Below are 24,874 nucleotides of genomic sequence, written 5' to 3' on the forward strand. Positions count from 1 at the left end.
AAGTTTTATTGATTCCAAATGCTCACATCCCCATCATGGGGTGGCCAAGTTGATGAGACATCCAGGGCAAGGCAGCTACCTATGTCTAAAATGGCCAGACAGTCCTTCCACATACTGAGCCAGTGTCCATCACCGGTTCTGGTCCGGGGGACAATTATCTTGTCGTCCAGCTGACAGCTCTCTAATACATGAACCCAGACCTTCTACTTTGCTCCTCACCCAAGTCTTCTGCCTTTTGTAAACTATGTGGCCTTATGACTGCCCTGACATTCAGAAGCTTTTCACTCCACCAAGCACAGGTATGAGACTAGGTAGCCTCTCCACCCAAAAGTCTGTGCTCTGGTCATGTGAAATTGAGCAGGACCATTTCATTCATAACTGATCCATCTCATTGGCCACAGTGGTTGACCTAAGGCCTACTTCCTGATCTACGTTAGAAATGGGACTTTTCAGAGACAGTTAGTTAAAAATAGATACTGAGAGCAATGGACAGAAACTCACAGACAGGAAACCACAAATTCATATAGATATAAATAAGTCAATGAATAAACAGAAAGTTTGAGGAAGAATGAAATATTTGCACAGATTCAAAGTCCCTCCCCTCAAAATGACATAGGAGAAAAGAGTAAGACAGTGAAGAAGTCTGACTGACAGTTCCTGAACCAAGGGATCAAAGTGAACATCAGTGCAGTAATGGATAAAGGGATCAAGTGAATATTGTCAGCACAGTATTGGAACCAGGGGACACTGTTCACCCCCAATGCGCTGCAGAGAGAACACACACGTGTGAAAAAAGTGAAAGTGAAAGTCGCTCAATCATGTCCGGTTCTTTGCGACCCACATGGACTATGCAGTCCATGCGATTCTCCAGGCCAGAATACTGGAGTGGATAGCCTTTCCCTTCTCCAGGGGATCTTCCCAACCCTGGGATCGAAGCCAGGTCTCCCGCATTGCAGGCAGATTCTTTACTAGCTGGGCCACAAGGGAAGCCCACACCTGTGAGACTCCTTGCCAAAAATGCATAACCTGAATCTAACCACAAGGAACCATCAGACAAACCCAAATGGAAGGACAGTCTACAGTACAACTGTCTTGTTATTTTCAAACCTGTCCACACCACGGAACTCAAGGAGAGACTGTGAAACTGCTGAACGCACAAGGAAAGAGATATAATGACTGGGGCAAGCCATGATTCAGAGGCTCCTTTTTCTATACAAGATACTGTTGGGTAAATGACAAAACTTGAATGGGCTTTGGAGACACAAATGTTTTAATGTTAATTTTCTAGATTTGGTGGCTGCTTTGGGATAAAAGAAGGAGAATATCCTTATTTGTGACAAAAGCACATTGAGTATTTAGTGGGGTGATAAGAGCATCATGTCAGCAACTCAGTCTTAAATCGTTCAGGAAAAGAAGAGTCTTTATTCTCCACTTATAATTTTTCTGTAAGTTTGTGATTATTTAAAAATAAAAAGGAAAGAGGAAGGAAGGAAGAATGGAATCTCATTCTAATTTGACCTCATATGGTGTTTTAAGCTCTTTAGAGGTATTTTCAAACTACATGGAAATGAAAATATATAACCCTATGAGCAGGTATAAAATTTGGATTCTTAAAACCCATAGCAGCTGGAATAATTTTATTATATATACTCAGATATTTCTTCTTTGATTGTCTTCAGGTTTAGATATTTTTTAAGCTGAAATTGCTTTTAGACTTTGAAGCTAAAATCTATATATTGAAGTTTGTGGAATGTTAAATCACACTACTTCTGAATGTTGCCAAAGCTTCAGAAGAATGAGACTTAGTCTGACCTGACGTGCTTGGTATCTCATTAGGTTCTCTATGCTTTGATACGCTCTCCTGGCAAAAGTCTCCTGGGCTCACTCAGAGATCAGAAAACACTCTATTCTGTGTCAAACTTTACAGTGAAGTAAAAGCAGAGGAAGCAATGCTTCACTCAGAATTTTCTGCTCAAGTTTTTTTTTTTCTTTTCTTAAAATTTAAAAGCCAAGAATGAAAAGTTTCAAATATGGAGAACAGCAAGTAATATAATGTATTCCCATGCACCCACCAGTAAGACTTAACAGATGAGAAATTTTGCCTAAAGAAATAAAAACATTACAGAAACGGTGTACATACTCCTGTTCCTCAATCCATTGTATTTCTCTTTCTCTCTGCTAATGAAACCTTTGTCCTCAGGTAGGTGTATAATCGTTCTTCCATCTATGTAGGCTTTTTGAACAGTTCCACAAACAATACATACTTCTCTTTAAGTGCTTTAAATTTTTATATAAATAACATGACTTTGAATATATTATATATATATGTGTGTGTATGTGTGTATTTCTGATTCTGATGCTGGAAAAGATTGAAGGCAAAAGGAGAAGGGGCAGCAGAAGATGAGATGGTTAGACAGCATCACTGACTCAATGGACATGAATCTGAGCAAACTCCAGGAGACAGTGGAAGACAGGGAAGCCTGGCATGCTGTAGCAAAGAGCTGGACATGACTTAGCAACTGAACAACAATAAAAAATGTGTACACTCTGCAATTTTTTAAATTTCAGTAAAATTTAATGAAAATCACAGGGCTTCTCTGCTGGCTCAGCTGGTTAAGAATCTGCCTGCAATACGGGAGACCTGGGTTCCATCCCTAGGTTGAGAAGATCCCCTGGAGGAGGACATGGCAACTCACTCCAGTATTCTGACCTGGAGAATTTCATTGACTGTATATGTATAGTCCACAGGTTCTCAAAGAGTCGGACATGACTGAACGATTTTCACTTCACTTCACTTCACTCACAGATCTCAAGTATACAGTTTTATAAAACCTGATAAATGTATACATTTATGTACACCACCAATCAAGATACAGAACATGGCCATTCACATTAGAAATTTCCCTTCCAGTTAATCCCCACCCCTATAGGCAACAACCATTTGATTTCTACCATGATACTGTAAATATCATTGGTCTTAAACTTTGCTAATTGCTATGGAGCCTTTGCTGAATATCAATGGACTGTATATTGGACTGTAAAATGAACATTTCATGCAAAGATGGGCATAATAAAGGACAGAAATGGTATGGACCTAAGCAGAAGATATTAAGAGGAGGTGGCAACAATACACAGAAGAGCTATACAAAAAAGATCTAAATGACCCAGATAACCACGATGATGTGATCACTCACCTAGAGCCAGACATCCTGGAATGTGAAGTCAAGTGGGCCTTAGGAAGCATCACTACGAACAAAGCTAGGGGAGGTGATGGAATTCCAGCTGAGCTATTTTAAATCCTAAAAGATGATGCTGTTAAAGTGCTGACTCAACATGCCAGCAAATTTGGAAAACTCAGCAGTGGCCACAGGACTGGAAAAGGTCAGTTTTCATTCTAGTCCCAAAGAATGTTCAAACTACTGCACAATTGCACTCATCTCAGACACCAGCAAAGTAATGCTCAAAATCCTCCAAGCTGGGCTTCAACAGTAGGTCCAGATGTTCAAGCTGGATTCAGAAAAGGCAGAGGAACCAGAGATCAAATTGCCAACATCTGTTGGATCATTGAAAAAACAAGAGAGTTCCAGAAAAACCTCTACTTCTGCTTTATTGACTACGCCAAATCCTTTGACTGTGTGGATCACAATAAACTGTGGAAAATTCTGAAAGAGATGGGAATATCAGACCACCTGACCTACCTCCTGAGAAATCTGTATGCAGGTCAAGAAGCAACAGTTAGAACTGGGTAGGGAATGACAGACTGGTTCCAAATCAGGAAAGGAGTACGTCAAGGCTGTATACCATCATTTTGCTTATTTAACTTATATGCAGAGAACATCATGCAAAATGCCGGACTGGATGAAGCACAAGCTGGAATCAAGATTGCTGGGAGAAATATCAATAATCTCAGATACTCAGAGGACGCCACCCTTATGGCAGCAATCGAAGAAGAACTAAAGAGCCTCTTGATGAAAGTGAAAGACGAGAGTGAAAAAGCTGGCTTAAAACTCAGCATTCAGAAAACTAAGATCATGGCATCTGGTCCCATCACTTTATGGCAAATAGATGGGGAAAAAATGGAAACAGTGACAGACTTTATTTTCTTGGGCTCCAAAATCATTGCAGATGGTGACTGCAGCCATGAAATTAAAAGACGTTTGCTCCTTGGAGGAAAAGCTATGACACACCTAGACAGCATATTAAAAAGCAGAGACATTACTTTGCCAACAAAGGTCCGTCTAGTCAAGGCTATGGTTTTTCCAGTGGTCATGTATGGATGTGAGAGTTGGACGGTGAAGAAAGCTGAGCGCCGAAAAATTGATGCTTTTGAACTGTGGTGTTGGAGAAGACCCTTGAGAGTCCCTTGGACTGCAAGGAGATCCAACCAGTCCATCCTGAAGGAGATCAGTCCTGGGTGTTCATTGGAAGGACTGATGCTGAAGCTGAAACTCCAGTACTTTGGCCACCTCATGCGAAGAGTTGACTCACTGGAAAATACCCTGATGCTGGGAGGGATTGGGGGCAGGAGGAGAAGGGGATGACAGAGGATGAGATGGTTGGATGGCATCACCGAGTCAATGGACATGAGTTTGAGTAAGCTCTGGGAGTTGGTGATAGACAGGGAAGCCTGGCATGGTGCAGTCTATGGGGTCACAAAGAGTCAGACACAGCTGAGCAACTGAACTGAACTGAACTGAACTGAATGGACTGCACATGTGTGTCTATTTTTGGAGTATTTTGTGTATCTATTAATATTTGTCTATCATGCAAATACCACACCAGACTGATCATGTATCCTTATGTTAAGTCATAAAATCATAAAGTATGAGTTCTCCAACATTCTTTCAAGATGGATTAAAATATTTTTACATGTTTTCAATTACCATTAAAATATAAGAATCAACCTATTAATTCTGCCAAAGAATCTTCTGGGGTTTTGATTAGGACTGCATTGAGCTTACACACAAATTTAGGAAGAATTCATGTATTAACAGTATTGAGCCTCCCAATCCATGAACATGCTTTACTTCCTCATTCTTTTTTGAGGAGAGCATAGCAACCCATTCCAGTATTTTTGCCTGGAGAATCCCATGGATGGAGGAGCATGGCAGGCTCCATTCCCTTTGGTTTCATTTAATTTCTCTCATGGCTGTTTAGTTCTCGAATTTGTTTTGTAGACTCATCAGGATTTTTTCTATGTAAATAATCACATCAACTGCCAATAAAAGAAGTTTAACATTTTTTTCCAATGGCAGCCCACTCTGGTAGTGTTGCCTGGAAAATCCCATGGAAGCAGAAGCCTGGTAGGCTACAGTCCATAGGGTCGCAAATGGTCAGACATGACTGAGCAACTTCACTTTCATTTTCTTTCCAATCCATTGCCTTTATTTCTTTTTTCCTTATTGAGACCGACTCAGAAACCAGTATAATGTTGAAAGGAGATGGTAAAAGTGGGTATCTTTGTTTGTTTTTAATTTTAGATGCAGTTAAGTTATTCAATTTTTTAGCGTTAAGTATGATGTTAACTAAGTATTCATACATGCCCTATATCAAGTGTATACATGGGTTATATCAAATTAAGAAATTAAATCAAATCAAGATCATTTCATTTTCAGATTGCTGAAAGTGACCATGAATTGGTTTTGAAGGTTTTCAAATGATTTATTAATTTAGTGAATTCTATTAATTTTGAAATGTTTAACTGGCCTTGTATTTTAAGAATAAACCCCACTTAGTCATATTATACTGTTGTATTTGATTTGCTTTTTAAAGGATTTTCATGTCTATGTTCATGAGGGATATAGGTCTGCAAGATCCTTTTTGGCTAATGTCTGGTTATTTCTAGTTTGAGTTCTTATAAATAGTCCTGTTATAAACATTCTGGCATTTTTTTTTTTTTTGCTGCAATATAACACCTTTAAGTTGTGTATATATGTTGCAATGGAACTTGTGGGTCATAGGGTATACGCATGTTTAATTTTAGCAAATCCCGCCAAAGCGGTTGTGGTATTTTGCACCTCCGCCGTCCGGGTAGAGCGTGTCACTGGACGTGTGTGCTGTGAGCTGCTTGCTACCAGTCTGCAAAACGTTAGGTCTAGAAATCAAGAGTGAGCATTTAGAAACTTCTAGAAATGCGCCACGGACCCACAGTCGGCAGCCTTGTGCGACAGTGCAGACCAGAACTTGAGATGGCGCATCTGCCTGAGGGCCCGGCGGCGGGCGCTGCTGGCCCAGAGCTTCTCAGCGGACCACGTGTTGGTCTGCAACACACTGCAAACTGAGAAAGGATGCTGGTCGTTCACCATTCAGAGTTTGAGAAGCAGGGGTGTGGGAGATTTCTGGTGGTTCCACAGCCTTTGGTAGCATTCAGTCATCTCATTTTATTCTTTCCGGGGGGGTCCAGTTGTCTGGCCCCGTTATTTTAGTTTGTATTTTCCCGATGACTAAGCAAGTTGTACACTTTCCGTATGTGTTTAGGTCATCTGCAGATCCCTCTCTGTGAAGTACCTACCTGTTCAAATTTTTTGCCCACTTGCAAGGTTTATATTTTTTCAATTGAAGTATTGTTGCCGTTCAGTCACTCGGTCATGTCCTACTCTTTGTGACCCCATGGACTGCAGCACACCAGGCTTCCCTGTCCTTCACCATCTCCCGCAGCTTGCTCAAACTCATGTCGACCGATTTGGTGAAGCCATCCAACTATTTCATCCTCTGTCACCCCCTTTTCCTCCTACCTTCAATCCTTCTCAGCATCAGGGTCTTTTCTAATGATTTGGCTCTTCGCATCAGGTGGCCCAAGTATTGGAGCTTCAGTTTCAGCAGCAGTCTTTCTAATGAATATTTAGGATTAATTTCTTTTAAGGTTGACTGGTTTGATCTCCTTGCAGTCCAAGGGACTTTCAAGAGTCTTGAGAATCGAAATATAGTTGATTTCTAATATCATGTCTGTTTCAGGCATACAGCACAGCAATTTACACACACACACACATATTCTTTTTCAGATTCTTTTCCCTTATCAGTCATTACAAAATATTGAGTATGGTTCCCTGTGCTATACAGTGGTCTTTGTGGGTTATCTATCTCATATATAGTGTTTATATGCTAACCTCAACCTTCTGGTTCAACGTTAATATTTTAAGTTCCCCCAAAACCCTTAACCTGGACTCTTTCCTAAATCCCACCCCCCATGTCTACGAGGGGGAAGGTGAGCAAAATAGGAGGAGAGCAAAAACCTGATTTAAAAGTGAGATTTGTCCGAGTTTATTCAGGTCACATTTATGAGCACTCACCATGAGCCAGGCATCGAGTGTGCCCACAAGAACCCAGCACTGACACCAAGCAGGCACAGTCTTGCTCTGCAGGGATTTACACTCTAGCAGGCAGAAGACAAACACGAAATGATGACTTTGGATGGTGAGTAAGTGTTACCAAGAGAACAAAATAATGAAGAGAGTGACTGGGATGGGGGGATTCTTTGGCTAGAGTGGAGAAAGTGTTTCTAAAGCAACTGTATTTAAGCCTGAAACAGGATAATGAGGAGAAGGCAGCCATATAACAATTACTGGAAATAGCATTCCAAGAACAGAAAACATCAGGGGCAAAGGTCCTGAGGTGGAAACAAGCTGGTCCAGGTCTTGATTAAAGAATATTCTCCTATTTGGGTCAAATCTGATAAAATATATGCCCCACAGGCTAATGCAGTGGACACTGGTGGTGTTGCTCCCAGGTCCCCTTGACCCCTTTCTAGTTCTGTGTACCCCCCTGGCACCCTTAGTGTGGGTTTACTGCCCAGGTTTGAGACTGGGTGAATCTATGAGAGGCTGACCTTGATTTCCTAGAGCAGCTTTGCCCACACGGGTTGAGAACGGGAAGTATCTGTGGTTATATTCCCTGACCCATCACCCAGCAGCCCAAATCCACTGGTCGAAGGATACAGGACCAGGAAAACCAGCTTCCTTGCCTGGGGTTGGCACAAGTTAGGGTGCAATTTAGGCTTCAGAGTGACATCAGGGATCAGGCTACAGTTGAGACTTAGTCAGAAATGGTACCTCTGGTTATCCTTCCCCCTACACTCACCAGCTTCTTCCAGGAGCACTTCCTTAATACATCAGTGCCCCATGAATTCTCATCCAAGAGTCTGCTTTTAGAACCCTGATACTCGTTTTACATTTCTTTTGAGAGTATGTCTTTCTGTGCTAGAAAGCTGGGCAAACTAGGTTGAATCTCCCTCTTTTTCACAGGCAATGACTCCCCCCCACCCCCACCAGGGGCAGGCTGTCCACTCCCTCTGGGCCTTAGTTTCCTCAGTTAAGAAAGCAGGACAAAAAAAGACATTTTAGGTTAAGGGCTGCTGTGATGATTAACTGAAAGAATGCAACACTTAACACAGAGACTGGCAAGTCACACACTCACAGCTGTTATTGCGCAAAGTTTAGGAAAGAGTTCATAAAATGTTGCAAGGCTTTAGTTTTATATCTTCAATGGTGCTCTGTGTCACCAGAATTTGGCCAGGGCCAGAGGATGAGGAAGGAGAGAAATATACTTTCTGGGACCTACAAGATGCCTTCAATCTTTTCATTTAAGCCTGAGAGTGAAAGTGAAAGTCACTCAGTCGTGTCTCATTCTTTGCGACCCCATGGGCTATACAGTCCATGGAATTCTTCAGGACAGAATACTGGAGTGCGTAGCCTTTCCCTTCTCCAGGGGATCTTCCCAACCCAGGGATCGAACCTGGGTCTCCTGCATTGCAGGTGGATTCTTTACCAGCTGAGCCACCAGGGAAGCCCAAGAATACCGGAGTGGGTAGCCTATCCCTTCTCCAGTGGATCTTCCTGGCCCAGGAATCAAACTGGGGTCTCTTGCATTGCAGGCAGATTCTTTACCGGCTGAGCTATCAGGGAAGCCCTAAGCCTGAGATGCACCTGCCAAGAATAGAAGGTTCTGTTAAAATTACTTTAAAGACAGGAACCTAAGCGTCCAAAGAGATAAGATGCCTAAGGATACATGGTGTGCAAGTCAGGCTCTAAATCAGGCCCATCGGAACCGAGCCCAGCCTGGGACCTCCATCCCCTTGCGGGCAGGGCTCTGCCTTTCCTTCCAGGTCCTTTCACCATGCCAGGCATTGGCGTCTGTGGTTCAGCGGGGGATGTCCAGTCCTGGCTGAGATGACTCCTGCCAGGCCAAGACTCTGGCTGGTTCCAGGAATCCGTAACACCTGGTGTGATGTGCTGAGGTTGCCGGGAAGACGTGCCCTGGGGCCAGGTTAGTCTTCGGCCCTCGGGCGACGGTGCAGGGGAGCCTCTGTGGACCACGTGTGCAGTTGTCAGAGACCACCGTGTCTCCATCCTTACTGTGCTCCCCCGGGAGCTCCCCCAGGAGCCTCCCCCCTGCCCACCATCAGAGACCACCGTGTCTCCATCCTTACTGTGCCTGCCACAGCTCTGGCCCTCCAGGATCCCTCTGAAAGGGAGCTGGGGTTTCGAGGCAGGAGGTTGATGGGGCCACATCCACAGGCAAATCAGAGCCCAATAGGGACAGCTGCTCTGTGGGGGTCTAAAATCCCAGACAGGGAAGGGGGGCTTGACTGGACACCCCTTCACGGCGCCACTGCTCTGAGTAGTCAGGGCTAGGAATGGGTTGAGGAACTATGAGTTCTGGATAACCATAGGCACAATGACCCATTCCTGCTTCTCTGAGTTTCCCATGGGGGTGAGCAAACCCATTCCTCCCCAGCTAACCCCTCCCTTAGAAACACAACCCTCCCAACAGCGGGGCAGACTTCCAAACGTTCCAAGAGACATTTTGGGTCCCAGGGTGATGGATTCCTGTTCCCTTGCAAAACCTGGCTTACTTACCCTCTCAGTTCCCCCAGGACTGGGTTCTCCGAGAGGACTGGGGGTGGGGACAGCCAGGGGAGTACTCGGACCCGGGAGGGTGGTGGGCGGGTGCATGCAGCTCTGCACCCTAACTGGTACCAGGATCCCTGTGCCCCTCTCCTTCCTCTGAACGCTGAGCCAGGCACCCCAGCCCAGTCCTCTCAGGGAGTGCGGGCCCCACAGCATCTGACCTGAAGTGGGTTCTTTTTTTCTTTTAACATCTACTTTGAGTTTTCCTTCCTCCGCTTTAGCAACTGCATCCTGTCTCGCTGGTTTATCTGCGAGGAGGCTTGCTTTCTTTTCCACACAGCACACTTAATTGAGAGCAGATTCAAGCCCATCCTGCCTTTCGGTCTGGCCCCCAAACCTGCCAAAGGAGAATGGCGTTCGCTGAGGGACAGATCAAGTTCATAGACATAGAAGGTCAGCCTGTGCATCGCTGTCCGGAGGAGGGCAGCTCTGCCGGGGCCGCCGCTGCGGGCATTTGTCAGACTCAGACACAGGGTCACGGGCCGGGAGAAAACAGGACCGAGAAAGTCCTGAGGGTGTACTTGCGGACTCCCCCCAAATCCTGCGTGTGTACAGCCTGGCGGCCCGCGGCTTTACTCCACAGTCACTTTCACTCTGGGAGCTCGGAGATGGGGCTTCGGGTGCCCAGGAGACTGGGCAGGAAGAAGGTCCATGCCACTTGTTAAGGACAGTGACCCGATGAGCAGGGACAGGGTGGGCAGACCCCCTCTGAGAGCCTCCCGGAGCAGGTGTGCTCTTAGCTCATATTTTGGAGTGATTTCCACTGTGCTGGTGAAGTTTCATCTAAACAAAATATTTCTTTTGTTGAGGGCTTTCTGCAACACGGAGGCCTTCTGGCTGCCTAAGAGTTTGACCTCCCAATTCTCCAGACTCGGCATTTGGCCGTCTGCTGGTATTTTTAGTAGAAGTATAAAAAGAACCTCAGAAAGTTTGGGCTGGGGAGACGGGGGGAGGACTGGGGGCCTGCATACAGTGACTTGAGCCACGGAGCTAACACCAGGAGGCAGAAAGCAAAACAGAAGCCGCGGACCAGCACGTTACCCTGGGGGAAAAGCTCAGCAAGCATGGTTTTAAAAGTGAAAGTTCAGGTCCCTGTCTTACCCTTGATTTCTCTAAATAGGGCAGTAGAGGGGATTATTATGTGAAGCACATGTTTAGGTTCAATTCCGCCACAGACAGAACTTCAGCCACCCACTTCTAGATAAGAATGTATATGTCAATAATAAAAATAAATATTTGCTAAATTAACCTCCGAAGAGGACATTATCAAAAGACACGTCTGATACCTCTAATCTGTGTCTGGCACTAGGTAGGTGGTTCAGAACATTATTTTCACTAGACTTTCAAGATTTACAAATAAAAGAATCTAAATAAAATCTGTTACAAATGTTCCTTCCCCTCCTTTGGGGGTAGTATGATGTGGTACAGATTCATTGCTCCCCTTCCAAAACTGTTGCTTCTGTTTTGGAGGAATTAACAAAGACAACCCAGGCTTAATAAATCAACACCGAAGTTCAGAAGTTCAGAGCAATTTGTCTTGGGAACAAAGTCTTCCCTAGAGCTAAGAGGCATTCAAAGGAATTCTTGTTGTTAATGGGATTATTAAAGATATCCCTGAGACCCAGATAAATATTTGATGATTTGGCAAAGCGCTGGGGTTTCTTTGCCGGTGTTCTGCTGACGCATCTCCCCCCTCCACCTAGGGTCTGGACCTTGTAGCTTCATTAGACTCTGCAAATGAAGGCAGGCTGGGATTTCCCCAGAGTCTGCTTGTGTGCGAGAGCTTGGCCGGAAACCACAGATCGGGGTTTACAAGAGGGGTGAGGACGCGCGCGAGCGTGCAAGTGTGTGCGTGCATGCAAGCATGTGTGTGTGTGTGTGTGTGTGCGCGCCCGCGCGCGCGCGGAGGGAGGGTGGCCGGGGCGGGGGAATGGAGGGGGAGGGGGCCGGGGGAGGGAAGCAGCAGTTGCCGGTTACAAAGCTGCCATCTAGAGGCCGCCCGCCCGCAGTGTATATAACGCGAGTCTGCAGCCCCAGAAAGCTCACACTTGTGCAAACTGCTCAGCCCTAAGGCACGGAGCGCCTGAACCCAGAAGGCGAGCCCGGAGCCGGAGAAGCCCAGCCGCCAGGTAAGGAAACTCTGCTGGATCAGCAGGGCGTGCGGACGGCGGGCAGGGGTCTGCTCTTAAAGCGCAGCAGTCTTTTTCTAGAGCTCTTCTTTGGAATAAGCTCTGATGGGTGCTGGCGAGTCCGCAGGTCTGGTTTCCGAAAGCGCAGGCGGCGTGCTGCCTTGAGAAGTGCGGCTGCTAACTCGGGGCTTCCCGTGGGCTGCAGAAAGTCAACAGGGGCTGTTTTCTGAAGTGGAAGGCGCCCTCTCTGTGTATCTATTGGACTGAGGAATCGGGTTCATTTGCAAGCAGACTGTCCATCCCCCTTGCTCAAAGTTGGCATCGGGGTCAGCTTGGCACCGCTGCATAACCTGTTTTCTCCTCTGTTCTCTCCACTGGGGAAACAGAACTGGTACTAAACGTGTAATCTAGAAAGATGTGCCCTTTATGAAGAGGCATCCTCCAGCGGAGAAGAAAACTGGCCTGAGAGTCTTTGTGGGTCCAGAATGGGTTTGAATTCACTGCTCTGGAGGATTACCAGCGCCTGTAAATCCGGAAGCTATAAGAGTGAATGTTAAATACAGCACGGCAGTCTTGTCTCTCCACTGCATCCTTCTTAATCTGACTATTTGCTGTTCGCTCAGAAGGTGTTAAATCAGCCTTCAGTTGGGGGAAAAAAAAGGCACACACACAAGTCTAGGATTTTGCACTGTAAGTGTACTCTTGAAGTAAAAAACATGAATTTTGTTCGATTTTGTTCGCCTGCATAAAGATCTGAGAAGTGACTCAGAACTCTGCAGTGAGGTCAGGCTTGGGTGGTTAGCCAAGACTTGTAAGTTCCAGGGAGAATGAGAAGTTGTAAAAGTCAGACTGCCTGTCTCCCTTTTTCTTTCTCTCTCTGTCTTTCTTTCAATTCATTTGCTCACACCAGGATCATTACGTTTTCCAGACGTAGAAGAGCCCCCCCCCCTCCCCGAAATGGTTTACAGCCCTTTGAAGGTATTTGATGCCCTGACATCCCCTGAAACATTCATTCTGCAGAGTCTCAATGTAGTAACTTTTTCTTTTCTCTTTAAACGGGCAGATGCTGCCTTTGTGTCGCTTTATTTATTCCAGGGAAATGCGGAGATCAAATAGGCTCTCCTAGAAAGGCAAGTGGAGGCAGCTGGTGACTGCGCTTCACTTTCCATAGATTTTAAATGGATAAACTGCTTGCCCTTCTTTCATCAGCCCTTGAGCTTCCCCAGATGCAGAGCCTTTTTCTAAAGCAGAGTTGCACATGGGGAGCTCTAGCTTGGAAACAATTTGCTCTTTTTTCCCCAGTCTCTGCCATAAACACTCCAGTGTGCACCAACTGTGGAGCCCCATGCCCCAAGCTCCTGGGGGTGGGGGTGGGGTAGGAGGGCTGCACGGGATTCGGGTGGAAAAGCAAAAGAAAGTTGAGACTTGCGGCTGTGTTTGGCTGCTCATCTGATGTTTTAAAGAGGTGTGCATTGCAGTTGTCAATTTTTAAAAGTTCTGGAAAGTACAGTGCAGGCAGCATGCAGAGTCAGGACTTCCGAGGTTATCCCATATTAACAGCCAGTCTTGAGAGACTGGAGAAGGTATTATGGTTTCTAATCAGGTCCAGAACAGGCAAAGTATAGTCTTTCTGGATGGAAAAAAAAAAAACCAAAACAAAAAAAACCTACTTAATCGGGAACAGTGGCTTTTTGTCTGATCACTCCAGGCAGAGAGAGAGGCTCCTGTTTTCCAGGAGACACCAGGGAAATTGGCTACTCAAACCTGAGACCGAAAGAGAGTCGTTCTATGAAGCCTAAGGGTAAGCAGGAGAAGAAAAAACCTTAAAGGTGTAAGGACTTGAGATGGTTCTCAGTGATTCTGCAGAACACGAGTGGAATTCCGGGCTAGAAAGTATTTGTATGTTTCATCCAGGCAACCACGGAACTTGGTTTTTATTCAGGGACAGAAATAGTTTTAGAAGGGCTTCCAGACAAATCGCCTGAGTGTAGGTGGAAATTTGTGTGTCATGTCAAGTGTTTTTAAAGTCCAGGAAATTACAGCTCTGGGAGACATATGTTTTATTAAAGTGAAAGCAAGCAGAAAAAAAGGAAAGAATGAGAAAAGGGGGGCAGTTCTCTGATTTTTGAATACTTCATGGTTTCCTGCTGGAATCTTTGATCTTTTGGTTACACAAGAATTGACTCAACTTAGAACTGGAAAAAAACAAACGTCGTTGCTTGGTTCTTCAAGTGATGAGAGAGTGGCGTATTTTCATGGTGAAAATTCTGCCGAGCCCTAAGTAGGTTTGGAAGCTGACTCTGCTTTTTTGTTCCGAGGTAGAGGTGCTGAGACCCCCTCGGGTGGTGCCCTCGGGCAGGGGACAGGTAAAGGGGGCAGGGCAGGGGGCTGCCTGGGGACTGCCAGCCCGATGGCTAACACCTCCCAGTTCTCTTACGGTCCTGGAAACCTCTGTCACGTCTTCTTCTAGTTTTAAGCCTAAGATGGAAACCCCACGGTGTATAGCCCAGGGTTTGGGGCTGCCCTAGGCTGGCTGACCCCCCGCCGCTCGTCCTGCTTCTAAGCTGGGTGGGAATTAGGGCTCTGGTTACACCCGCCAACCGAGACGCAGCCTTTGTGCCGTGGGAACCTCTGGGTCTGCCCTCCTGGGTCCCGTGCCGCGCTTCCCAGTCGGGCCGCTGAGCACAATAGAACAGGTCAGGTTTCTGGATGTGGGGCTTGCTCTGTTTCCCCAAATTCTCCCCGTGTGTCAATGCGAAGTGTGTCTGAGGACTCTGGAAATAGATGGCCTCTATCTGGATTAGGGTTTGGATTTTTCTCTCATTATTTTTTTGAATTCTCAAATGACTCAGAGCATTCTTTCCCTGTGGAGAATAACAGCAGTCAGGATGGCATTGTTCTGTTTGTTTGACATGGGGTGGGAGACAGACTGCCCCCCGCCCCCGTTCTGCTCTCAGCCCTAGCAGGTGGCCCTGCAAGCCTGGGCCGAAAGTTTCCCGGACATCCCCGTAGATTTAATGCAGGACTGTTAAGAAATGAAGCAACCCCAGAGCTGTGCAGTTTCCTAAGGACTTTTAGAACCGGTGGTCTGGGACAACCCAGAGGGATGGGATGGGGAGGGAGGTGGGTGGGGGGTTCAGGATGGGGACACATGTACACCCATGGCTGATCCATGGAGATGTATGCCAAAAACACCACAATATTGAAATTAGCCTCCAATTAAGATAAATTAATCAGTTAAAAAAACAGAAAGGAATGGTGCAGGTCTTCTGTATGTAAATTGCACTCCTGGATAGAAAGGGCGGGGCTTCTGCAGGAGACCAGAGTCTGCATCCCCCTGGAGAGTCCCTGGGGAGTGGGGGGGCGGGGGTGGGGGGGGTGGGGTGAACAGAGCGGTTTCAGCCACACCCCTGAGTTTCTGGTCCCACTGCCTCTCTGGCCTCAGTTTCCAGGTGCCCAGCGGCGAGGTTAGCCAGGGTGGGCGATCATGTTGGGACAACACTGAGCTGCTCCGTGAAATTCTGCGCTGGGAGGACATGAGTTGAGTCCCAGTTGCAGAAAAGCCAGTGAAGAAGGTCACCTTCGGGCACAGGTCCTGGAGAGCCCAGGGTCCCCTCAGCGTCCGAGTCGGTGCCCTGGGGGCCCGGCCCAAGTTACCTTCTCTGCACTGCACCCAGGCCTGACAAGCACCGGGCTTCCCCTGCAGGCCTTCTACGTGGTTCGTACTGCCTTCTCCCTCAAAAGCCTTTTCTGACCCAAAACCAGACCCTTGCTCAAGACCGTGCATGGACAGGCTCAGCCAGGTCCGGTGACCCTCCCGTAGCACGTCACTGGCCACCCCAGCACCCTCTTTCTCCTGGGGGGGTCCCCATCAGTCACTGGAGCGGAAGTCCGTCTCCGCGCTCCAGCGGCGTCCACACTGCCTTCCTGCCTTCCCGACCTGCTGGCGGGTTCCCGGGGGTGGGTGGGGAGTGGTGATTCTAGTCTGTTATCGCCCCAGAGCAATGCCTTTAATAGAAGGGGCTCCACAAACATTGGTGGGCACAGAAGAGGGTGAGATTTAAGTGAGGGTTCTGGAATAGTCTCCTCGGGGCTCCCATTTCCTTTGATAATTGCAAATTTCTGGTCTCAGGAGCTTGATTCACTATTGATTCGTTGATTATGAATTCACTGGACACCTGCTTTGTCCCGGTGCCATTGCTGGCTGCCCTGTACATGGGCAGTAAGGCATCGTGGGGGTGGGCGCTTGAGGGGGAAGGAGGGGAGGCAGGGGATCAGCCCAGTGACACAGTGGAGGTATACGGCCTGGCTGGGAGAAGGTGGGAGTAATAGAGGGCATAAATGGGGATGGGATTTATTGGGGAGAGGAGGGCCTACCTGGCTGGTCGGAAGGGTGTTTCAAGTCTGTGACTGGAAATTGCAAACATGCTGAAGGCAGTGTTGGGGAACTCCGGCTGGGTACCTGGACGTGGGGCGGTCTGCGTCCTGCAGGGAGTGACTGTGGCCCACTGGAAGGACATGTTCCTTGCAGGCCAAACCACCAGCCCACGGAGACCCTGAACTTGGAGATGTCTCTTTCTGGCTTTGCCCTCAGCTTGCAGGGTGAGTTCAGGGAGACCGCTGGGGGCAGCTGAATGTGTCAGGCCGCTTGAAGCTGTGCTGTGGTCGCCGAGGAACCTTGATTGATGAATAATAAGCCCAAGAGATGAGGGGACATCTCCCTTCCAGCAAATGGGGATGTGAGTGGTAGATGAGTCTCTTTACAGATGCCAGTGTTGGGGGGAGGGGAGGGCGGGGGGTGGACAGACGCTGGTCCTCCATCCTGCAGGCCGTAGGAAAATCTACTTACTGTCTTGGTGGAAGTGTGATGCTTTCTGGGTGCAGATGTTGGACCCAGAATCTACAGGAAGTGATCCCTATAGTGGGAGCTTGGTGAGAGAAACCAGTACCCACTGGGGAAAAGGGAGCGAAAAAAAGTGACGCTGATTACTGTTTTGTTCTCAGCGGGGTCCCTCTGGTCTAGAAAAAATGGACCACGGACCGTCATTGTTCTGTGGGACATTCTTCCCTCTAGTAAAATTTCCATAACTCCTGATGCCAAGTTTCAGGTCACACAGAAGTGTGTAGAGCAAACGCTACAATCCCCGCTTGTCTTCTCATCCTGCACTTCCAGCCCAGCTTTATACTCACTGCAGATCTTTTCCCATGCTTTTACGCACATATGGGTGTGTGCCCAGTCACTTCAGTTGTGTCTGACTCTTTGTGACCCCATGGACCATAGCCCGCCAGGCAGGAGAATCCCATGTCCATGGGATTCTCCAGGCAAGAATACTGGAGTGGGTTACTGTGCCCTCCTCCAGGGGATCTTCCTGACTTAGGGACTGAACCCGCATCTCTTGGCAGGCAGGTTCTTTACCACTAGTGCCACCTGGGAAGCCCCTTATGCACATATATGTACCTATAAAAGTGCACATAATTCTTGGGTTTTTTTACATGTATATATGTGTAACTTTTCATGTTTATAAAAGCATTCCCTCTTTATTTGTACAGTTGTATTATATTCCAGACAGTAGTTCGCAGTCCCTTATGGGTCGACATTTATGTTGTCTCCAATTTTTTGCTGGTGTATAAATAGTGCTTCAATAAACATCCTTGCATAGATTTTCTTGGGAATATTTATTTTGAGAAGAGAACGTGTGAACTTGTGAGATCAAAGAACTGGAAGAATCTTTTATCCCAAGCCCTGTTGCCTTCCTTCCATGAAGAATCTTTATGCAGATGTTATTAACCTGTGTCAGAAGTCGTCGCTCATTCTCCTGCCCACCCTGGTTGGGGCTCTGACTCTTGGGGACACAGGCAGTGGGCAGGTGTGATTGTCCCTCCTGAGCTCTGAACCAAGCTGACGGGAACGGAACTGCTGGCTTATTGCATCAGACAGGGTCTGGTCCATGTGGACGTGGGAGTCGGCTCCAGGCCCTGGGATCCTCAGCCTCACCACTGCCCTTCCCGCCATCGCAGACCAGCCACATGGCTTGGAGGCATCACCATGTATACGAGGATCACGGCCCATCCTTTCCAGTTGGCATAGGCAGTGAGCCCTCCGGTTGCATGGGATGACCCCTCGCTTTTCCTGGGGGCAAGTGGAGATTCTGGTGAAGGGTCTCTGGGGGTTTGAGTGGCCTCAGGGAGTTGATGGGACGCCTCCCTCACCCCTCCTCCCTCGGGTTTGACCAGACCTTGGGGAGCCAGGGGCCATTTTGTAGTTGCTATATCACATCTTTGTTCAGGTCAGCATCTTGAGAGCATCACCTGTTAAAATCTAAGACAGTGACTTAGGAAGATTGTTGTCTTAGGCGTGGGGACCACCCACGGTTAGCCCCAGGCCTCCAGGACACGCGCTCAGAGGCCCACCGACTGCATTTGATGTGACCCAGCAGGTGTCTTTATATGATACTATCTTCTTTTTCTGGAAAGAGCCCTTGTTTGTTTCCAAAACAGACCAGGTGAAAAATGACAGATGATGCAGGCTGCGCCCTCCTGTGGGCATTTGCCCCTCTTTGGCTTCCCATTTGAATCTCGGGGGGGTTGGATTGCTGCACTGCTTGTGTGCACACCTCCCCTCTGGCGACCTCCCTTCCCTCTCTGGACCCCTGCAGCCTCTGCCCTGGGAGGGCAGGGGCCGGTGGGCTCCCTGGAAGAAGGTCGGGGGGCATGGCGTGGGCCTCTGTCTCCTCTCCCGGGCTGGCGGCTGGTCGCTGGTCAGTGGTTGGTGGTAGTTGATCGGTGAGCCAGCTGGCTTTCAGGCTCCAGCATGGCGCCCCCACCCCAAGCCTCTGCTGTCCCCCCAGCCCCTCTTGGAAGGTTCCCCACGCTGCCCAAGAGGACACAGGACGACTGCAGGGGGGTGACCGACTCTTAAGTCACCTTCCGGGCCCAGAGGATGAGTGATCATTAAGTTGGGTTTTCATCGTCCAGAGGCCAGAAACCAAAGGAGCCGATGGGGTCCCTGAGCCCTTCCCCACCTTGGCCGCGGCCCAGGGGACGCCGAGGGCCGGCCCAGCCCCAGAGGTGTGAGTGTGGATGGTCTGCTCTGCAGGAGACGTTCCTTGAGGGACACAGATTCCTGGTGTTTCCTGTAGGCCTCCTGTGCCCGTGGCCCCTCTGTCCACACTGAGCCATGTCCCTCCTCCTGGGTGCTGCGGGGCACGGTGTGTCCAGTGGGCGGGATGACTCCTTGGGGTAAAGACGGAGGTGGGGGCATAGCGCCTCGGTCAGGCTTCCTTTTCCTCGAGCCCCTGTGCACGGCCCAGACCCCAGGGATTCTGGCTGCGTCTGTGGAGGCCTGATAGGTCTGTGCCAGGGCGGGCAGAGGAAAGGACCCCCGGCCAGGTCCCAGCCCCGCTCTGCTCGCCTCTGTGGGGCAGCAGCTTGTCCTCCGGCTGAGTTCTGCAGGGACCCGGGTCAGATGAGGTCATGGGCTGAAAGTGCTTTATAAGCTAAAGTGAAAGTGTTTGTCGCTCAGTCATGCCAACTCTGCAACCCCACGGACTGCAGCCTACCAGGCTGCTCTGTCCATGAGATCCTCCAGGCAAGAATACTGGAGTGGGTTGCCATTTCCTCCTCCAGGGGATCTTCCCGACCCAGGGATCAAACCCATGTCCCTTCTGTCTCCTGCATTGGCAGAAGTGTTCCTTACCACTAGCAACCACCTTTACCACTAGGCCTTAGGGAAGCCCCATGCCATGCTGCAAATGTGTTTCATGGATCACAGCCTGGTCGTGGCGAAGGGGCTTGTGTTACTCAGTGGAGCTCTGAGCCACGAGTCTGTCACCCGAGATGGACAGGTCACAGTGGAGAGTTCTGACAAAACATGGTCCACTGGAGAAGGGAAGGGCAGACCACTCCACTGTTCTTGCTGTGAGAACCCCATGAACAGTGTGAAAAGACAAGAAAATATGACACCAGAAGGTTGGAGCCCACCACCCCCACCCCGCCAGGTTGGAAGGTGTCTTGTATACTTCTCCTGAAAGAGCAGAGTGCAATTACTAACAGCTCCAGAAAGAATGAGGTGGCTGGGCCAAATTGGAAATGACGGTCAGCTGTGGATGTGTTTCATTTTAAGGAGATGGGGGAAAAAAAGGGGGTCACTCCGTAGAGCCATGCAGGAGAGCAAAGCCCAAGTCCTTCCCTCCCTCTCTCCTGAAGTCGGGGGTGCAGCGGGCACCATCAGTTCCTGTCTGCTTAGCGGCCCAGGGTGGCGTGAGGGTCAGGAGGACCTTGAAGGCAGGGTCTGGAGGTGGCCGCCCACCCCGAGGCCAGTCCAGGCCTGGTTTCTCAGAGGCATGCGCTGTGCGTCCATGTCCTCTCGGGGTCCTCCAGCTGCGTCTTTGGACAGGCCATCCCACAGTCTCTTAGGCGGATGAGTTTATTTGTCCTGACTTGACCTTGGGCTTCCCTTGTGGCTCAGCTGGCAAAGAATCTGCCTGCAGTGCGGGAGACCTGGGTTCGATCCCTGGGCTGGGAAGATCCCCTGGAGAAGGGAAAGGCTACCCACTCCAGTATTCTGGCCTGGAGAATCCCCTGGACTGTGCAGTCCATGGGGTCACAAAGAGTCGGACACGACTGAGTGACCTTCACTTCACTTCACTTCAACTTGACCTTGCTGATTTTCCATGCGTGCCCTCTGGTCGGGTTTTGCAACAAGTTGGTGGTCCCAGGGCCCGAGCATCCTCCTGGTGATGGGGGGAGGCTCTGAGGACCACCAGGTTTCCTGGTCTCGGGCCCCATGGCTCCACCACTTCCTCCTCGGAGGTCCAGCTGCGTCCATCAGCAGCAGGGGACACTGAGGCCCAGTCAGGTCACCTGGAAGGGAACCAGCAGCCTCTTGCCACTCACAGAGGTGAACAGACCATAGCTGAGGGCCGGCTCCATACCTGTGGTCCTAGGGCAGGTGCTCAGCTGTGAGTCTGGAGGCTGAGGTGCCCTGGGCGGCAGCAGGCGGCTGGCCTCGCTTCTGGGGTGTCTGCTCGTTTCCCCTGGAGGTAAAGGCATAACTCGCTGTCTGCGGGCAGCTCCTGCCTCTCCCCACCAGGGCAGGGCATTGGCCACTTAGCCACTTGGTCACTTTTGAATGTAGGGCAAGAGGTAAGCGAGTCTGTGCTTTTTGATAGGTCAGGAGTGGGGAAGGATGCAGCTTTGAGCTTCTGTCTGTTAGATTCTGTCTTCAGCCCTTGAGTTCTGAGGTGGTTCTGGGAGACAGGGGCTGGTGCCCTGAGAAAGCAGCGGCAGATGACGGGTTAACTAGACTCGCAAGAGACACTAATGAGGGAGGAGCCCGAATCCCAGCCCAGGACGGTCCAATCAGCAGAGGGCTGCTCTCCTCGCTGGGTCTCTGTGGACCATTAGCCCGGCCGCTGGGCCCTGACTCGGGGACCATCCTTCCCCATCCTCCGGGACCTCTCGTGTGTGGCCTGGAGTCCACTTTAGATGAACTTGGCAAATAAGCTTGGCTTGCACTCAGTCCTTACCTGTGACAGGGGAGAAGGAGGAACAGACAGACTCCCTGCTCTAGATGGCGATGCCCATCAGGGCACCCTTGGGCCGATGGTTTCATTTTGCAGCCCCTCCCTTTGGGGACGCAGCGAGGCTGTCCACCCAGGGTGGTGGTGGTGGCATTTCGGAGCCTTCAGGTGAGCCGGCCAGCAGGAGAAGACGGCCCCGGGCAGCTCTCGGAGCTGGTGTTCATGGGCCATCATGCCAAGTCACGGTAATGCCTCAGGCCTGGATTCTCCTGGGGGTTAAGACGATACCAGTAAAGAGTGTTAACCTCATGCCAGGTCAACAGGGAAGACCTTTGGGAAAAGCCAGCCCTTCCGAGGCCCACCAGCTTTGGGTCTTGGTACAAGTTGTTCTCAAAGCAGCTGGACAAATAAAAGATGGAAAACCAGCAACGGCCCACATTTGGAGATGGCCGGTTGGTGGCTCTGAGTTGCGAACCACTTGGCAAAGTCGGAGGCTGTGGATGGGGGCACAGTGAACCTGCAGGGCGGTCCATACACCGTCCACACCTCCAGGGGTCTGTAAACCGCAGGCGGCCCGACATGGCTGAGCAGGATGCTTGTCAGTCACCAGTGCAGGGAACAGATCCACCCTCTGCTCTTGGGTACATGGGTGAAATGCCTCTGCCACCCGCAGGGGAAAGCGAGCTGGCCCACAGGCACCTCTGGGCCGAGGCTCAGCTGCCCGACGTCCCTCTGGCCCCCAGAATGTGTCAGTTTCACATCCGGGGCACAGTCCAGGCTGGTGACCTCTTGAGAACACAGTTCTGCAAAGACAGAGGAAGCGAACACTTTCACTCTTTGAGGGAGATGGATTCAGGTTCACATGGTTTTAGAACCCGGGTGTGTTTTGTTTTGCAGATTCTGTTGCGGTCAGTTTTCTTTTCTCCTTTCTTTGCAAAGCTACTTGGCAGCTAACGTGAAACTGCTGAGCAGACAGGAGTGCTGGGAAAGTGCTTTACAGGCCTGGAGCGTTTGCTAAGGGATCCATTCTTCTCTTGCATCTTTTAAAACTGTATTTGCTTTTGCGCGCAGGCCGTTGGACCGCTGCTCTCGACACCATGGACCTGCATCTCCTGGACTACTCGGAGCCGGGGAACTTCTCCGACATCAGCTGGCCCTGCAATGGCAGCGACTGCATCGCGGTGGACACCCTGCAGTGTGGCCACATACCCAACAAGAGCGTCCTGCTGTACACGCTATCCTTCGTCTACATCTTCATCTTCGTGATCGGCATGATCGCCAACTCCGTGGTGGTCTGGGTGAACATCCAGGCCAAGACCACGGGCTACGACACACACTGCTACATCTTGAACCTGGCCATCGCCGACCTGTGGGTGGTGGTCACCATCCCCGTCTGGGTGGTCAGCCTCGTGCAGCATAACCAGTGGCCCATGGGCGAGCTCACGTGCAAGGTCACCCACCTCATCTTCTCCATCAACCTCTTCGGCAGCATCTTCTTCCTCACCTGCATGAGCGTGGACCGCTACCTGTCCGTCGCCTACTTCGCCAGCACCTCCGGCCGCAAGAAGAGGCTGGTGCGCCGCGCCGTGTGCGTCCTGGTGTGGCTGCTGGCCTTCGGCGTGTCCCTGCCCGACACCTACTACCTGAAGACCGTGACGTCCGCCTCCAACAACGAGACCTACTGCCGGGCCTTCTACCCCGAGCACAGCGTCAAGGAGTGGCTCATCAGCATGGAGCTGGTCTCCGTGGTCCTGGGCTTCGCCATTCCTTTCTCCATCATCGCTGTCTTCTACTTCCTGCTGGCCCGAGCCATCGCCTCCTCCAGCGACCAGGAGAAGCAGAGCAGCCGGAAGATCATCTTCTCCTACGTGGTGGTCTTCCTGGTGTGCTGGCTGCCCTACCACCTGGTGGTGCTGCTGGACATCTTCTCCATCCTGCACTACGTCCCCTTCACCTGCCAGCTGGAGGCCTTCCTCTTCACGGCGCTGCACGTCACGCAGTGCCTGTCCTTGGTGCACTGTTGCGTCAACCCCGTGCTCTACAGCTTCATCAACCGCAACTACCGGTACGAGCTGATGAAGGCCTTCATCTTCAAGTACTCGGCCAAAACGGGCCTCACCAAGCTCATCGATGCCTCCCGCGTGTCGGAGACCGAGTACTCCGCTTTGGAGCAGAACGCCAAGTGAGGGCGCCCTGCGCGGCCTCTGGACCTGTGCTCTGGGCTCCAGCGGGGGGACCGCCGGGCTGCGTGGTTTTTCCGGAGGAAAGCCGAGTGGCTTCGGGCGTGGTGACCCTCGGTGGCGTGGAGAGGGGCAGCCTGCGTCCCTGTGGCTTCTTTCTCGTTCTCCAGCCGGCGTGACCCTCGAGGGGCCCCTGTGACAAGCCCCCGCCGCTAGTCACACCAGCTTCGGGACAGGCTTGCTGCACTTCTGTAACATAGGACTTTTCTGTGCTGCCTGAAGGTTTTATAATGGGGCTTTGTATTTAAATCTTAAGACTCTATTTTTCTCACTCTCGATGTACCCTCTCGATGTATTTGAAAGTTTATATTTTAAATATCGTGTGGGAGGTATCCATGCTGACACGTACTACTCAGTGTCGTAGTTCTGAGGTTACTTTGACTTCCGTTTTGACTAAGGATGACATTAATTGTTAGCTGTTTTGAAAGCCTCTCTCTATATAAATATATATAAATATATATATAAATATATATGCCAGTCTTGGCTGAAATGTTTTATTTACGATAGTTTTATATCTGTGTGGTGCTTTGGGCCGGTCTGGGATACGGAACGAAAACTGCTCTATAATGCGGTTTGTGACATTAATATTATTGCAAAGTGACGTTAAAAATAAATGCAGTGACACTCTTCCAGGCTGTAACGCGGCACACGAAACAAACCCTTGTATTCCAGAGAGTTCTTTCCATTTGTAAGTTATTTTTTTTTTTTAATAAAGATTTCTTTTTCCTAAAAAGGTGTTTGGATCTCAGTTTTCAAAGCATGTTTGGCATTCAAGCAGCATGTTTGATGATAATATACAAATATTTACAACATAGGTGATCAACCTAGTAAATATGTTTAAAGGAAGGAGTACAGCCAGAAAAGCCAAGCCCAGGAGGTTAACTTGGATGAAATTATATGAAAGGAGAAACATCTGAGTGCGAGTGTTGTGGTTTAATGTTTTAAAATATTTCTGCCTATGTTTAAGGGAGGGGAGCTGGTTGGTAGGTGCACCTGTCAATGCAAAATTGGCAAAGAAAAGTCCCGGTTTGCTGTCTGCCCAAAACGGTTTAGGGCCTGGAACTCAGCCTCGTATCCAC

The 24,874-nt window shown here is 49.5% G+C and overlaps 1 protein-coding gene across 1 annotated transcript; it reads left to right on the top strand.

Moving 5' to 3' along the window:
- Positions 1 to 11,879: 11,879 nt before the first annotated feature.
- Positions 11,880 to 24,528, top strand: ACKR3 (atypical chemokine receptor 3). Its single transcript, XM_043462064.1, has 2 exons — positions 11,880 to 12,034; positions 22,627 to 24,528. The coding sequence occupies exon 2, from the start codon at positions 22,653 to 22,655 to the stop codon at positions 23,739 to 23,741; it is 1,089 nt and encodes a 362-aa protein (XP_043317999.1). The 5' UTR covers positions 11,880 to 12,034; positions 22,627 to 22,652; the 3' UTR covers positions 23,742 to 24,528.
- Positions 24,529 to 24,874: the final 346 nt, after the last annotated feature.

The sequence above is a fragment of the Cervus canadensis genome, chromosome 2, assembly GCF_019320065.1.
Source record: "Cervus canadensis isolate Bull #8, Minnesota chromosome 2, ASM1932006v1, whole genome shotgun sequence".
In the NCBI taxonomy this organism is placed as follows: Eukaryota; Metazoa; Chordata; class Mammalia; order Artiodactyla; family Cervidae; genus Cervus; species Cervus canadensis.

Coding starts and splice junctions, on each gene's coding strand:
- ACKR3 (XM_043462064.1), top strand. CDS start 22,653: ATGGACCTGCATCTCCTGGACTACTCGGAGCCGGGGAACTTCTCCGAC.